At 33.2% G+C, this 18,262-nt stretch overlaps 1 protein-coding gene across 3 annotated transcripts in view; it reads right to left on the bottom strand.

Annotated features, from left to right (window-relative positions):
* Positions 1–14,677: 14,677 nt before the first annotated feature.
* Positions 14,678–18,262, bottom strand: part of LOC118196348 (mitochondrial thiamine pyrophosphate carrier-like) — a 44,301-nt gene continuing 40,716 nt past the window's right edge. For all 3 annotated transcript variants that reach the window (XM_035367781.2, XM_035367782.2, XM_035367779.2), the window contains exon 7: positions 14,678–17,458. In XM_035367781.2, the coding sequence (XP_035223672.1) occupies positions 17,446–17,458 (13 nt within the window). In that variant the 3' untranslated portion in view covers positions 14,678–17,445. The remainder of the gene's footprint in view (positions 17,459–18,262) is intronic.

An 18,262-nucleotide genomic window follows, 5' to 3' on the forward strand; every position in this document is an offset into this window, starting at 1 on the left:
CCCCTCTTCGCACTACTGATGCCTCCTTTCAATCGTCATTGCTTACTACCGTCATGCGCCCTTCGGGCCTATGTGTTATGAGCCGGATACATTGCGTAAAAGCAGCAATATGCCGGCAATATTGATGATGATGATGATGTTAGTAATTGAATAATAAAGGAATGTGGCAACCATTTATTTTGATATTACGCTTGGCGTTGATTACAGATTTTAAGTTAAATGCGCTAAAAATGTTGACGGGGAAAAATTTACCAAAACTTTCTTTCCATATGCTAAAAATAGATTTTATTGATGATACTCATAGACCCAAAGATTACATTTAGGACTATTTAAATTAAGAATAACTGATTTGTTATTCACATAAACCCAGAACCAGCGCCAGGGCTCGTATGGCCACTACCGATTCGCAGAATTTAGGGAGAGACTGCATCAGGCGGTAAGATATCTAATCGCGGCTCTCAATAAGGCTTAAGTATACGGTGGGAATTTATTCATTCAGAACTCTGATAAGTCTTAAGCATTTGCAAGAAAAAGACATAAATATAATAAATAACTAATACAATTCAGGCTTAATTGTCTCAGTGCGCGATAGAAGCAAGATAAAATTTAACGGAACAACTTTTAGTTAGTCGCCAAGCTCATGATATAAATATGTATAGTGAAGGATAGCTAAATTTGATGATGATAGCCGCTAATTTTAAAGGTTTTCGGATAACATAAACAAAGGTGAAATTTTCCAATTAACGGATTTTGTAAAGAAATTTGGAGAAGCGGTAATAAATGAAGATGATATGAAAGTTTTTTATTGTGATGACCAAGTTTCTCAATCATCAATCAATTAATGAATGGCGAAATATGTAGTATGGTTCTAGATCCATAAAATACCGCTTACGGAAGTGAAAAAAGTGACAGAGAAGTTACTGAAAACGAGGAAATTTCGATTGACAAGTTAGTCGGAATTCTCGAAATAGCAGCTACAGAACTTCAACAATGTAATTAAACAGGAGATTATGTCTGTCTACAGAAATGTTTAATAAGGTAAACAAATAAATATTAAGTTTTTTTTTTTGTAAATTTTGATACCCTTTACATCATAAATTATTTTGATACCCTTTATCTCATAAATCATCATTATTTCATATATTACCATTTCATATTTTTAATTTTATAATTTCTACGTGCCACCTTACTAGATTTAAACTGATGATCTAATATCCGGAAAAATCCCAAATTCGGAATCGCCGTAGTCCCGAGAGACTGGATTTCGGACTTTGTACTGTATAAAACAAGTAGTAAGGAAATTTGTAAGCTTGCATGATAGAGTGAACAATAAAGTAGGGAAATCTGAGTCATGGGTCAGGTGGGAAGCAAGAGGTCTAAAGTCAGAATCTTCCTCAAGTAGATCATAATCGAATACATTAAAATTATCCAGATGCCTGCAGTCTTGAGCTTTCCTAAAAAATTGGAGTTCATCCTGTGAAGATAATCTTCTACCGTCTCAATTTTCAGATCTTTGTGGAGTGTGTGATTTGAGACATAATAATGAGCGTGAGTCATCATCTTGAGTAATTTATTCTGCGTGACCTGGAGTTTATTTAGCTCCTTCTTTTGGACAGAAGGCCAGGCGGGCGACGCATAGGCAAAAAGAGGCCTAATGATCGAGATATCAATATGACGCTTACGTCTCAGGTCCAATTTGGAGTCCCGAGAGCATATTTCACAAGTGCACATCAGCGTAGCCACTGAGGGAGGGGCGTCCAAAAATGGACCAATGAGCTTCTACTGCTCTTGTGACGCTAATTCTTCATGCACGTGAGCGTATGTTATGTTTTAATTTGTATTTGTTTCGTAGTTATAAATAATACAATAGTACAAAATCTCGGAGTGCTTTCGTTTTATGAGTTTAATTAATCGCTGGCATTTCCCTTTCGCGATTTTTATCACGCATTAATATTTGGATTGATGTTCACGGCATATTATCGCTCTCGAGAAAATGACTCAAGTTACAATTAGCCTCGAATATTATGGATTTACTAACACCTGCTGATTAAGAGAATTCAAGTGTATAGTTTTGTTTTAATTGAGCTGAGAAAGGCTGGAAGTTTTACAATGAATCTAGTGTTTTCTTGTTTCAATGCTTGCATTCGTTTTGTTTGTATATATTTCAAATTCTTTCAGCCAGGTAGCGAAATCTTCACAATTGCTTATATTTGATCTAACTTCGCAATGAAAATTTTCAGAAGAAATCGACGATGCTTTAATTATTTTGTACAGAAAATTGCGTGGCAGAATATTTTCAACCATTTTGTTTAAATCTTAAAGCACGCGAAAGATCATGACAGAAATATTACTGGATGCCCATTGGTCCATCCTAGAAGCCACTCCCTCGGTGGCTACGCAGATGTGCATTTATGAAATATGCGTCCCGAGAAAGGCTTCGAATCACCTACAGCTTTTTGTTTCTGATGTAGTTAATGTGCTCCTTCCACTGAAAATTTGAGGTGCATTTGATCCCCAAATAAGTAGCTTTATTTATAATAGTCATAGCAGTCTCGAATAACTTCAGTTGCTTAGTGACTGGAGTGTTCATTTTCTCATTCTTGATGATAATTAGATAAGATTTGTCAGCATTAATGGCAATTCTCCATTTAGAGCACCAAAGTTCTAACTGCGGCATGATACTCTGAAAATTGGTAATTGCAAAGCTTGGTGATGCAGACTTGATAGCAAGCGCTGTGTCGTCTGCATAACATCCTATTAGCAGTTTTGGTTCATATTTGTGGTAGGCAGGTCCACTACATAGAGCAAATATAAAATGGGTCCCAAAATTGACCTCTGGGGAACGCCAGTCATCACGTGCTTTTTATCAGAAGAGTCCTTACCAAGGTATACGAAGAAAGTTCTATCCGTAAGAAAGGAGTTGATAATCGAAATTAGCTCTCTGCTGAACTTTAAATCAATTAACTTATAATCAAGACCTCATGCCAGAAGCGGTCGAATGCCTTCGCCACGTTTAGCATGAGTAAGCCCACATCTCTGTTACTGTGCAGCGCCCCTCCATTAAACTCATTTAGACGTACCAGCTGCTTAGTGGTGGACAGGGCTTTCCTAAATCCAAATTGTTCTAACGGTAGCTTATCAAGGTGAGGCTGAATCCTGCTTAAAATTATACTTGAATCTAAAAATCTTACACATACTAGGGAGCAGGCCTATGGGCCTATATCCTTCGGGCTTGGTCTGATCTTTACCAGGCTTCGGGATAACAATCATCTTAGCATTTTCCCAATGTTTGGGAAAGTAACTATTAAAGAGGCAGGCATTTAAAATACCCGTGTACCTTGTAGTGATCCTTAAAGGCAGCCACTTTATCGCGACGTTATCAAACCCAGGTGCTTTCCTGTTTCTAAGCTTCTTGATAATATCCAAAATTTTCCGGGACGAAGTAAGCTTGAGATGATTTTGAGTAGCATATGAGTTCATCCAGTCATTAACATCGGAACCGATCGAAGTCCAAAATTCTTGATTACAAGGTATGTTATTAGGGAAGAATTGCTTCTCAAAGTAATACGCAAGTATTTTAGCTTTGTCGTTATTACTAAGAGCAATTTTAAGTTCAACAAAAAAATTGGCTTTATTAACTGTAGTTTTGCTCTTTAATCTTTTCACAAAAGACCAGAAGGCGCTACTGGGCTCATTAAAGCTAGTGATCTTTTCGTCCCATAGCTCTTTACGGTGAGTTGCAATTAATCTTTTGATGTTTTTATTTAATCTATTTATCTGCTTTTTAGTGTTTGGGTCCCACGTAACATGAAACCTTTTCCTAAGCCTGTTTCTTTCCTTGTGTGTCGCGAGAGTCTGTCAGCGATTTTCTGTCTAGGAATTTTCCTGGTGGAATTATTATAGGCAGATTCAACAGTCATAGTCAGCTACTTAATGGCAGAGTCAATATCCTGTGGCGTCTTAAGACGCCGCAGGATATTGATCGCAGGATCCTTCTATGCAATTAGATTGTGTTTCAATAGGGCAATCGTTAACAAGATTATGGAATAATTTCAAATCAGTAGTGCTGATGTATTCATCCTCAATATTCTTATTAGTATAAGTCGCAATAACTGGGCAATGAATCTGAGTTTAGTTCATGAATAATCTCCATATAAAAGGGGAAGGAAGTAGTGGAGATAAATAAATCTCCTCTTCGTAGATTATGAATGTACTTCGTAGGTTATCTACTGTGTAAATATTATGAACCTTTCTTTACAGTTGCTCTGTATTTTTTAAGGCACTAGCTATTTTTAAATGTGTTGACTTTTTTTATTTGTTTTGCAGTAACAGTACATTTTAGTTTTAATTATATATTATTTCTTTAATATTTAAGGCTTCTAGAAACGCAAAGAAATTTTTAAAAATTACTCCAGCTTCTATGCAATTAGAGATGTTCATAATATGCATTATAACCTTACTTATCTAAAAATTGCTAACTTGCTTTACTTTAACAGTAAATAAGCAGAACTAAAAATTTCCAATAACATCCAGTTTAAGTATTTTAAGAGTCCGAATTCCGTAAGTTAAATCAGAGACATCTGGTGGCAATGAATGCAATTGACCACCGAAATTCTGTAAGTGTAAATCCATCGCAATAGTGTAAACGGTCGTTGGCAGTGGCATAGCTAGGGTGAGGCAAGAGAGGACATCTGTCCCCGGGCGCAGCATTCAAGGGGCGCCAAATGGATGCTATGAAATGTTTTCCATTCTTAGCGCACAGAAGGGGAGCAAATTCTTCAATAGCCCCCGGTGTTCGAAACTCTAGCTACGCCCCTGGTCGTTCGTCTGCGTAATGCATTTCTGGCAATACGCTACGCGTTGGTAACGCACTTATGGAAACTGGGCTTAACGATGAAAGTAAGGGGGAAAAAAAGAATATATGCTCAACTGGGTGCGATAATCAACAAAGTTTAAAATTTGAAAGTGTTCAGAGCAGTGTTTCCCAACCTAGGGCCCACGCCCCACAGGGGGGAACATATTCGATTTTAACCAAGGAGGTTAGAATAGGAGGAGGGAGGGTTCGCAGTTTCCTCCACTATAGGGGAATGAAACTCCACCGAACAAGCAGCGCCCATGTTTGTAACTTCAAAACATTGCATTACGGCAGTGAAACGTACGTGTTTCTAAGCTGTTCCGTGCATGTATTTTTTAGTAAAAATATGTTAAATTTATAATGAAATGCTTCGCTACTGTTAATTTTTTGTTTTAAAGTTATAAAGATAATATCTGCAATTTACTACGTACATTAAACGACAAATAAAAAATCGTATTAAGCTAAGAGGAAATTATAACCAATCACAAGTACGGATTTTCCCCTATGCGCGTGGCGCGGCACAGTATGCTTATTTGCTAGGGGGCCAAGGAACATTCAAATTTCCAAATTTTCTTCAAAGTTGAATTTTTTCGAAATTTCACTTTTTATTCTAAAAAATAAAGAATAATGTAAGTGATGTATATACATACAGAAGTTTTTAAATTACGGTGCATTTTAAATACACTCATGTCCATAAATTGAGGATAATTCGGAGTCACGCGGAAATCGATCTCTAAAATAAATATATCACATGTAAAATCACTACACATATCTTCAAGAATCATATGCAAATTTCAGAAAGTAACCAGATGTCACCGATGGTACGTCACAATGACGAGAGTATAAGGAATACAGGCAAAGATATATAAGGAATTAGGACATTTAAGATTATGTGATATATAAGGAATACAGGCAAAGAAGTAAAATTGCTCGCAGGCGCTTTATAAGCATTTCAGTGCAATAACCAAATAGTTATGACACAAAGGACGCATTTGGATGATTTTTTTACGTGGTAGAATTATCGGCCGTCTGGAATGTGGGCGTAACAAATGGAAGTATTAGACGAACTTGGAATAGCCCAGAGTGTCATCTCCAGGCTTTGGCAACGATTGCAAGATGATGGTAATGTGAGTTAGACGTTACAGCACAGGTCGCCCCAGAGTTACAACGCCGAACGAGGACCGGTATTTGGCAGTTACTGCCAAAAGAAACAGGCGGAGCCAGTGGCGTAGCGAGGGGGGGCAAGAGGGTGTATGATGCCCCGGGCGCCGCTCGCAAGGGGGCGCCAAATGGTCTCCAAACAAGATTTTCCGGAAAATTTCAATTTTTATTTTGATAGATTTCTGGAAAATGTATTTAAAATTAATAATCACTGTAATACAATTAATTATTTATTTCCTTGTATTGGCTGATAAAATGTGTAATAAAATGTTTGCAGTATATCAACCAAATATCTCCGTATACAAAACATTCTTTCTGACCACTTTATTTCTCTAAAATAGAGATATATTTTTATCTTTTTAAAGGAAATGCACGTATAGCTCCCGGTTTTTATTTTAAAACGATAACACGACCTTGTCCCGAATTTCTCAAACATATCCATTTTCCAGAAACCGATTCCATGGTCTGGAAATTACATTTTTGGAAACTTCTAACGCTTCCGCTACAAAGGATTGCGTTTGATTCTCCTGTAAACGACTGATGGCCTTCCTGGTTACCGATTCAACTAAGTCATCTTGCTGAGACATCAAATATTCATTGCTACAAAGCATTCAACGCGTGTCAATTGTTTTTAATCTGCTACAACAAAAGGAATGCTGCAGGCCGCTCCTTACTCCTTATCTAAAACGCATAGTTTTCGACGTCACAAACTAAATTTACATATTCCCCATTTTATAAACATTATAATTTTCCTTTATAATCTCTTCTATTTCCTTTTCTGAAATAGATTGTTGATTTTATGGTTATTTCATACCGAACCACAATATTCCCTAATTGTTTTGAGCAGTGAATGTGACTGCAAGATGTTCTAAAACACCATTACAGATCTATAGAGAAAATGTTTTTCTAAACCTAAGAGTCGCACTTCAAATATTCCTAACTATTGCATTATCAAATGCTAGCTATGAACGTTCGTTCAGCAAATTAAAATTAATTTTGACATATTTACAATCAACGATGGGACAAGATCCCCTAAGTCATCTGGCATTTTTGAATGTGGAAAGAGAAGAATTTGAAAGGATCGACTTTGATGAAATAATTGATAAATTTGCTTCATCCAAGGCAAGAAAAATGTATACATAGTAATTAATTATATTAATGTATTATAACATTGTATTATTATTAAAAATATATCTACTTATCTATAATATAAAATTTTAATTGTTTAAAAACTGTACTTTTTTAAAAACAATTATAAAAATATGTAAAATAAATAATACTTTTTTAACTAATTCTACATCATCGTAAGTCTGATTTTTCCGCCGATACAGATACATTTCAGAATCCAATGCTAGTGTGGTTAGGTAGTGACTATTCTTAATATATTTTAGAGTATTTTATGGCAGATTTAGCATTTTATTATTATTTGCATTATTTTTATTACGAATATATTCTACAAATTATATTTCTATCAGTGTTTTTTTTGTGGGGGGGGGCGCCAAAAAGGTATTTTGCCCCGGGCGCCAGTTATGCTTGCTACGCCACTGGGCGGAGCACAGCCTCAGACCTGTCTCGTCAGCTCTCTTCAGCCACTGGTACGACAATTTCAAGGCAGACCGTGTACAGACGCTTAGGGCAGATTGGCCTATATGCTCGTAGACCTGTCAGATGCCTTCCACTTACTGCAACTCACTGTCGCCTGCGGTTAGCCTGGAGCATGCATTGTGGACACGGCAATAGTGGGCTTGTGTGATGTTTTCCGACGAGTCCACGTTTAGCTTGCAGTCTGATTCTCGCCGGACTTTCACATGAAGAGCTCCAGGTACCCGTTACCACCAAGAAAACATCATTGAACGTACACCGTTACGGTGGTGCAGGAGTGCTCGTTTGGAGTGGAATTATTCTGGGTTCCAGAACTGACCTGCAACTTAAATTGGAACCATGGCAATCCAAATCTATTGGGACGTCATTCTGGAACAACATGTACGTTTGTTTCGGGGCGCCTTGTTTTTATGGCTCACCGTGCAAACATCGTACGCAAATGCCTTCAATCGGAGGATATCACCCGTATGGACTGGCCAACATTCTCACCGGACTTGAATTCAGTACAGCACGAGTGGGACATGCTTGGCCGACGAGTTACAGCCCGTCAACCTCCTCCTACATGTCTACCGGAACTTCGGAGAGCATTGCTTTTTGAGTGGTGTAATATCCCCCAAGATCAGATCGATAATTTGATACTCAGCATGCCTAGGCGTTGTACGGACTGTATTGCATCGTCTGGGAGACATACAATGTATTAACAATCATACCAACCATGTAATATTGGTTTTTTGTAAATAGGTTTTTTTGTAATTTGCTCCAGGGAGGAAAAAACGCTAATTATTTAATAATATCAAACATATAGCATCTTTTTTTGCTCTTTACCTTTTGTTTAATAAATAAGCTTTACAAATGAGTCAAATTTGTTTTGCTTCTAACTCTTCCTTTTCTGATTTTGCATTATCCTTAATTTATGGACATGAGTGTATATAAAGAATTCTCGCTGTATACGAGAACATTTAAATGCTTAGAGATTTCTTCCTTAAACCTATCATTCAAGTTTCTTTCGTGAACATTTCAATTATCAAAAATGGATCCAAAATCAGTAATAGCCGTTATTATAGATATTAAAGATGACGAGTTTTATGTTCTTGGTAATAAGTTCGGTAAATTAAAATCGTTATACAAAAGAAATCAGTTTACCTTTTGCAACGAAAATTTTTTAAACATCAAAGAAGTTGGTATAGAAGTAAGTGTACGGGAAGTAGAAAAAAACGGTCTTTAGTTAGGAGACAAGGACTCAGAAAATGCAACTATTCAAAGAAGTACACTATGAAGATGTGTGTGTGCAAATCAGCTGACCTACATTGTAATTCAAAATGCCATAACAGCCAATCTTGTTATAACAGGTAGTAAGGAGTATTAAAGAAAAACGTAATATATTTTTCTTATAGTATTTTAAATTTCATAATTTTTTTCTGAACTGTCAATTTACTTTTCTTTAACTATTGCCAAAATTATTTAAAAAAAATATTGAAATCTCTTCATTAGTTATTAGAACTGTGCATTAGTTCAGCTTTTTCACATGAGATCTTATTTCTGAAGTGGCATAAATATTGCATTTTTACTTTCCTGTACGAAGTAAAAAGGAAGTATTGTAATCGCGAAAAATTTCAAATACCATATTTCAACCAAAATATCCATTTTGACGGCTATCGAATGCAATGTACGTAAGGACAGAATATTGGGCTCTTTTTCTCCGAAAAAATTATAAAACTGATTTAAAATGTATTTTGAAGAGATTTTTTTGCTGCGTCTGTACACATGTATCTCGTATAACTCAAAAACGAGTAGCCTCAGAACGTTGAAATTTGGTATATAGGACGATTATAACATGTAGATGTGCATCTCCCAATTTGGTTGTAATCGGCTGCACCAAACGTACATATGTACGTATATATCGATTCTGTTACTCGGCTCAGTGAGCTGTCTCTGTATTCTTATATGTTTGTAAATTGTGCATTTTTTGGGGTTTAAAAATGATTGAATTATGTTGTTCTTATCTTCCGCTTAAGGTTTTTATGCCTTTAGTTAACCTGTACGTTATAGCTGTAGAATTATCAACAATTTAAAAGTTGTTTAAGTGCGGCTAAGCCTAATTTGTTTATCACAGCAGCCATATTTGTTTACATTTGAAACTTAGCAGAATAGTGGATTAGTTAATAATCAAGAGAAACTAAGCTTTGTAACAATAAAGTAACATCTTTAATTATTGCGAATTAAATTATGCTTCATTCATTCTGGAATTATCTATTAATTATTATTCTGGAATTATTAAGTTATTAAATTATCTCATATATTGACTCAGCATAAGCCTCCACAACTAATTAAATGTTTTCTATATCTCAATTTTTAATGAAAATATTTTGAATTGTTATGCATTTTTGCCTTGCCGCGAAGTGAAAACTGAATTAATTAGTAGCGCATGTGCATTAGGTAAGCGGCGCTGAATCATTTGTGAAAAACTTTCTTTTTTATTTGTTTAATTTCTTTTGTACATCGTTTTAGATTTGTTACAGTATTTGAATAGAACAATGTGGTAATTCTCCAGATATAATTTTTTTTCACTTTGAGTTATAAAATGAATGAGATGTAACGCTGTTAAGTGAACTTAGTGCCAGAGTATCACTATGGTACTCTGGTCCTAGGTACTTATTGGTAAGTAAATATAGCGAATTTTAAAGAGTGCATTTATTCTATTGTGGTTTTTTATGTGCTATGGACGAAGTAGATTTAATTCAAAATTCTTAACTTGTTAATTTAATATGTTTAAATGAAATGCAGGAAAACTGCCTATAATTTAATATTCCGTACAAGGAAGTCATGTGATGTACACGTCAGATTTTTTTATTTTTTATTCCTTGTAATTGTTCGAAAAATAATTGTAAGACAGTTTCATCAACATAATCTTAAATTATACCTTATTTTGATTTTCAATTACAATTTATCAATTAAAAAAGTAAATAAAGTTTAACCTCTTTGGGGTACACTGTATAAAATGTATCTGTGAATGGGATTATTCAATTATGGCAAAGCACACAAAAGCTATCTGCATAAAGGGAGGGATGCCTTCGTGGAGGACTTTCTAAGGGAAACTGGCTCGTATACACATTACACATGGGGAAAACTACGAAAACGCCCATGCAGCCAGGACGTTCGCGGGATTCGAACCTCGGACCGAACTACCAGTGTTCAGCGTCTTTACTGCTCGGCCGCTGGTGGGCCTTGTATCTGTGAATGGAAAAATCCTATCATAAGTAATTCCTCGCTTCGGGCTTTTACCGGAAGGCGTTGGTAACTCTCAGGTTTTTACAGAGTAGGCTTGGTAAAAGGCCATAATGGAATCATATTAAAGCATACTTCGGACTTATACTAAAGTCGCTTTGGTAAAAGCTAGGTTTTACCAGACTTCATATTTTTACTGTAACATGTGCATTAAAGTACATAATTTAACAAATGATGTTACAATTTTAACCGTACTTTAAAAACAGGCAAAAGGAATATGTATTTAATAACATTTTATTTTTTTAAAATTCATATAATAAATTTTTATGTTCTTTACAAAATAATTTAAAATTCAATATTCTTTTCAAAAGATGAAAGTCAGTATCAACATTAAATTGTACTTTCTAGTTTCTTCTTCTTTTCATAATAGCAGAAGATTTTTAAAGCATTAATAAAAAGTGCTAAAAATTTCTTGATATTAACTTAATAATTTTTTTAATAAATCCATATAAATTTTCAGTATATGAGTAAGTTATCATCCAAAAAACTACATAATGGAATATATTAAATTATATTAATAATTAAATAAATTAAACTAATATCATTAAAAGAAGGGGGTTAAATCTTTCCTTTTAAGGACAGATTAAATGAATAAAGCAAAGCCTCTTCAGCTTTGAATTACATCATTATGGTGACCTTTTGAAAGGTTTTATTTAACTTAGTCATGAGCAGAACCATGAAAATCACTATGCAGCCAACCTGCTCATCAAGATTTGAACCTAGTTTGAACCACCTGTATTCATCCACTTAGTCTCTATTAGGTTCTTTTTCTTCAGAAATTTTTTGTTTTAACAATTATTATTTTAAATACATTCAAACAAATTACAACGCCGATTATTTTTCACAATCTGCTCTTAAATGACTAAATTTTATTTACTTATAATTACTATTATTAAAGTTCCTTTCATTTTGACAACTGTCCAAGTTCCCTGCTTTACCAGGACAACTGTCCAGTTTACCTGGTTCTGTTAAAGTATGATTTTCATTCGAATTTTAAAATAATTACTTTTTATATACACATATAATTATTTTTATAACATGAAATAATATTCTTAACTTTCTCAAATATGCTTTGGAGATGATAGATTTCAAATAAATGACAACAACAAAAATAAAATACTGAAATTATGTAACATTTAAATATTTTAAAGGTTTCAACATAAAAAAATATCAACCATTAATTTTCTGAAAATATCAGTTCTACATGAAAACAATAAAATAATGCATAAAAACGAAATATGTAACAAAAACATTATATTTTAAAAATCACTTTTATGTCATGAATGATGAAGACTGAGTTTAAGAATACTGTTCAACTTTGTACAGTTTTTTCTAAACATATTTGGATTATAAGAATAAAATACGAAGGAAAAATAATAAATAATTAAGAATTCTTTTAATTATAAATAAAATAGGCTAGAAATTAAATTATTAAACAAAAATGTTTGCATGCAGAACAATAATTATTTTCTAAATACAGTATTAGCTATTATTTATGCTACATTGAGGGCATGCAAAAGTTCCACACGTTCTGTAAATGCAAAATATGATTTGAAGGCTTACATCACATGGTGACACAGAATAACTGGAATCCAGTACAGAATGGGCAACAAAGCATATAAAGATAATGAATTTCTCAGAGTAACACATGCATTTAATGGTTTAAAATGGAAATGGTAAGAAGCATATCATACACTGTTTACTGTACAGTTTGATAAGGGCAATACTACAATTGCAGCTTGGCATAAAATCTGTTTAAGGATGCAGTTAAAGATAATATCACATGTTGCCACTAACTTCAGGAATTCTAGGGAAATACACAGCATACAGATCGGTCATATTTTGCACAAGCATCAGTGGTTTCTGATTCCTGGGCAAAACCATAAAAAAATTAGCTGCATCACACCTAACAGAAACACTGTTGGTACAGAAGACCAGCACGTGTGCGACCAGTGCGGATGCACTGGGTGGCAATAAGTCTACAGCAGGCACTGTTGGTATACAAAACAATAGCTGAAAGATGGAGCCAAGCATTACATTTATCATGTAGTTCTCACCAGCTTTCAACAAAGCAAAAGAAGAGTTGTACTTGTGCTTCTTGTTTTCTAATTACAGAAATTGATCATTTTTAGAATAAATTGTAATGGGAGATATACTGTAATGTAATATATATATAATGTAATTCAAACATTGAAGGATTATGCAATGGTTGCAGTGCCATGTCAACCTGAAATGAAAGACCGATTCCTAAAAGAATTCTTTTAAGTGTACAGCTATATTTCAAGAAAATAACTTATTGGTATTCAATTGGATTATAAATTCACACTTTTTCTGTCGACAGTTAAAAAAAAAAAAAAAAGGGAGAAGCCAGCTGAAATCCATGTGTCCAACATGCGACAACTACAAAGACGTTATAATCATTATTTTTTATCATGATAATGCCAGACCTCATGCTGCTTCAATTACTCAGCAAAAATTACTGATCTTTTGTTCGGAAAAGTTATCCCTACTGGATATACAGATTCCACTTCAGTTGATGACTGGAGAATATCTTTGTTCTCTAAATTTTTGATAATACAATGGATGTAAAACCGGCATTACAGAACATTTTTCACTGTTAAAACAGAACAGAAACTACTACTGAACAGACGGCAATTGGTTATTCAGGATTCTGACACTTATATGAAATTACAGTCAGTTTAAGTTTTGTGTTCTCATTCCTCCCTCTTTTCTTGGCTATCTTACGCTTAAGGTTTTTATGCCTTTAGTTAACCTGTACGTTATAGCTGTAGAATTATCAACAATTTAAAAGTTGTTTAAGTGCGGCTAAGCCTAATTTGTTTATCACAGCAGCCATATTTGTTTACATTTGAACAAATTAGGCTTAGCCGCACTTAAACAACAACCATATTTGCATGTACCTAATATAAATATTTTTTGGTCTAGAATAGTCATATATTTGGTTTAAATATAAAGTTTCGCTATTCCTCTATTTTGCTCATCAAAAGAAAATAAAAACTCTTGTTAAATACTACATGAAAGAAAAAATATAATGGAAAACAATGCCTCCTATGTTGAAAATTTAATAATGGGAAACATTCGGCTAAATTCTTAAAACACTAGAATAAACGTATGTAAAAATAATATTTCATACAGTAGTTAAGGATACAAAAAATTTTATGACAAGCAATTTTTATAAATGCATGTGATTTTTAAGCAGCTATAAACAAAGCTCAAAAATTAATTCTGGGATGCTTTTAATCTCCCACTGTCAAATGGATTTAACATTTTTCAGAAACAAACACTTTTAACAAGAATATATCAATATGTTAGATGTTTAGGCAGGGCCGTTCCTAGTGGGGGTGCAGCGCGTAAAAGTATGCGGGCTGCGAAAATCAGGGGCGGCCAGACTCTCGCGATAGCACGACTAAATATTTTAAATTCATTATATTCATTGTAAGTACTTGTCGTATGTACTAAGTACCTTTCATACAATTTTTCATATATAAGTACTTAGTGAATTTGAAATACAAATTTTATTAATCATTGGGCAGTTTTTTATTTTTATTTTTTTTGGGGGGGGGCAATCCTAGAAAAGTGTGTGGTCAGCCAATGGCCTAGGGGCGGGCAATTCTAGGAAAGTATGCGGGCAGCCAATGGCCTAGAAATGGCCGTGCTTAGGAATTTAATAACCAAACATATCTAAGGCAAAAAGATTAACATTTTATTGTTCTGGGCGACAGAGAATATTTATGAACACAATACACAAACACATCACATAAAAGACCATGTTTATTATTTTAACACTGCTCAATTTGTCAAATAACTGCAATTAAAAATCTTATCACAAATGAATGGCAACACTCTGAGAAGTAATTATTTGTTAGACAAAAATGGAAGCTATCATAAATTAAGTATCATATGTGTCTTATAATGGCAACACTTACCAGGCCATGTAGATAACAAGTGTCCTGGTAGCATAATGTAGTGCAATAAAAATAAAAACAATTGAAAGTTTCATTATGTTTCTGATATCAAAACATCAAGAATTGCGAATGCATTGCTAACTGATACAGAATTCTTTTTCAAACTATAATGTTTCTTAACTACAATTCAAACTCTGTTTCTTCAAAGCATTTTTTCAAAAGCAGTTCTCAGCACATGAGAAAATCCCACTGCTATCAAACAAATATACAAACATTTATGAAAATTAGACATTAGTACCATTCCTAAGTCATCAGCACTATCACTACTTGGCTTATTCACTTGTTAAGCTCACACTGAAATCTTATTTTACATAGCCTTATCACAATACTATAAAATAAAAACTATTTCCTTAGGCACAAATACACTGTTTGAGCACCTGTTCAAAAATGTTTAGAAAAAAAAAAAAAAAATATTATTTCAGAACAGAGTATAAAAATAGGATACATATTTATCTATCATATAAATATCAATCCATCTTACTTTACAAAGTAAAGGAAGTGCTGTAATTGTGAAAAATTTCTGATATCATATTCCAACAAAAATATTCATTTTGACCGAATGCTCTCTCCCAACCGGCTCTCGAATCCATTTGTACGATATTTTTGAGTGACATCTGTAGTTATGAACATACTAAGGATAAAGGATAATAAGAATCTTTTTTCAAAAACAGATTGTAAAATGGATTCAGAAGACATTTTTTTTGTAATGTCTGTACGTACGTATATATCTCGCATAATTCAAAAACGAAAATCCGAATGTTAAAATTTTACATGTGGGATTGCTACAACATATAGTTGTGCACACACACACATATATATACTATCATCCAGGTAATCTACTTAGTTACCCTGTGAGCTCAGTATTCTATTCTTATATGGTGGTAAATTTTTTTTTCTGCTTTAAAAGTGGTTGAATTATGTCGTTCTTATATTCTGGTTAAGGTTTTTATGCCTATAGTTAATCTGCATGCAACAATTATAGAGTTATTAACAATTTGAAAGTTTAAGTGGCGCTAGCCCATTCGCCAGTTGTTTACATTTGAAACTCTTTGTAGAGCAGCGAATTAGGTCAGGCCACCGCCTGCATCAGCTTCGCTGTCTTTCTCCCCAGTGAAACCAAAACTTAATTTCCAATTTTGTGCACCGAAAACTTTGTCTTCCGGCTGAATTGCTTGTTTTTGTTTAGGTGTTTTAATTTTAATTATAATTTTTCTAAATGCTTTTAACTGTATTTGGCATCTTATGTTCTTCTGTAATTTACAATTTTTAATGAGGATGTTTTGATTTTTTATGCATTTTTTGCCTTGCCGTGAAGTGGGAACATAATTAATTGAATAACACATATATCTTTTTTACACATATATCCTTGAAATTCGAGGAAAGATGTTTAAATGATATGCAGCAAAAAATGTTCATAAATTAGTAGGCCATACAAGGAAAACATGGTGTCCGCATCAGATATTTTAAATTAGGTACAAACCTAAATATATACAAAGAGAAGCGGGGAAAAGAATTTTTGGTATGATTACAGGAACGTGAATATAACTTATGTCTTAATAAGTGTAAATAAAACTCGTATTTAACTCCATTACACAATTTTTTAAACATATTTTGTAATTGAAAACAGCAAATTTTTTCAAATGAATATTTAACCATGTAAGCTTTGCTCAAAATTAAATTAATTTGGAGAAGCAAAGAAAATACATTACATAATAAGATTTCAATACTAGATATACTATACATATTTATGAAAGACGCAGGTTCTAAGATTTTTTCTAATACATAATTCATAAATAATTTATAAAACACATTTCACATTTCATTCATTCATTTATAAAACACACAGTAAATTAATTTGGACAAATACATTGTCAAAAATAGAAAATCCTAGATTTTTATTTGTATCATCACAATAACCTGTTGAAAGGAAGACATGTGCGTTGTAGATGCTTCTTATTACACACACACACACATATATATGTTATAGATACTTTTTATTACAAATATATATATATTAAAACACAAACACATATATAGTTTGCATCTGCATATGGCAGAATCAAGACCAGCTATGAAACAATTAACACCAGATAAACACTAAATTTGAAAATTGTAAAACAGATTTAAATTTTACCTATGAAATAACACATTTACTGAAGACCAATAACTTTATATTAGATACGTACTATAATTAAGCATTTCATTTCATAGGTAAATAAAAATGACATAACATACTGATACATAAAATTACTTTCAAATACAGGTATGTGTTCAAAATTATGGCGTAAAACATTCATAACTGTATGAAAATTTCATTTTCAAGTAAAAGAAATAAATATTAAAAATACTGCTGTGGCATCTAAATTTCCTGAGGTAAAATTCATTTCAAACAGAAAATTAATTTAAAAAAAATACAAAACACAGATAAAGCTTGATACCTAAAAGCTCAGACTTAAAAGTATGCAGCAGTTAGATTACAATATTTTGATGAAACGGAAGCATTTAGCTCAGGCACGTTTATATGAACTTGTCTGGCAGGAAGAATATTTATGCTCCTTAGAGGACTGACCTATGTTAAAAGCAAATAATAAGGTAAGATGAAAAGAAAACAAAAAATATGGCACATGAATAATAACCATGCTTAAAAAAGGGGGGCAACATACACAAGCAGTACAGCAGAATGCAAAGAAGCTAGCAAAATTAGACTAAAAACATTGCTCAAATTTATTTCTACATTACAGAAGTAATATGCAATACATAATATGCAATAAATTTTTAAAGCTTCAAGAATGGCCATGCTCATATTATTAAGAACTAACTAATAGGTAACTCTGTCAGTCATAAAGTGTGAGAGTTACATTATGCTAAATAAAAATAATTCTCAGAATTTATTTTCACTATTTTGACCGTCAATGTTATAGAAAAATAACTATGAATTCTTTCTAGTTTTATAATTAAATGTTAAATGCCCATTCTCAACTCTGAATTCATGCCATTTAAATGTCCGTTCTCAACTCTGAACAGATAGGAAATGTATTGCTCTGCATCTTAAATACAATTTTGAAAGTTCTAAAAATGAACAAATATATGAGTATTTAGAGACGGATACAACATTTTGAGGAATTTTACACTCATGATAGTAAGAATGATAATATTTCAGTATTCAGCACAGTATATACTTTCAATATACATGCTACATAAATTACTCATATATCAATCTTCCAACGTTAAAGGAATTTTACTATAGTATAATTCTACTAGCACTTACATGCAATCTTTATTAACAAAATTCAGATAAAATTATAGTCTTAAGAAAGTTCAAAGTAAGATATTTGTAATCTTGACTTTTTGCAATAAGCTGCTTTCCAAATTC

Source organism: Stegodyphus dumicola, chromosome 11 (genome assembly GCF_044657685.1).
Source record: "Stegodyphus dumicola isolate Sdum_Otavi_A_Nest chromosome 11, ASM4465768v1".
Classification (NCBI taxonomy): domain Eukaryota; kingdom Metazoa; phylum Arthropoda; class Arachnida; order Araneae; family Eresidae; genus Stegodyphus; species Stegodyphus dumicola.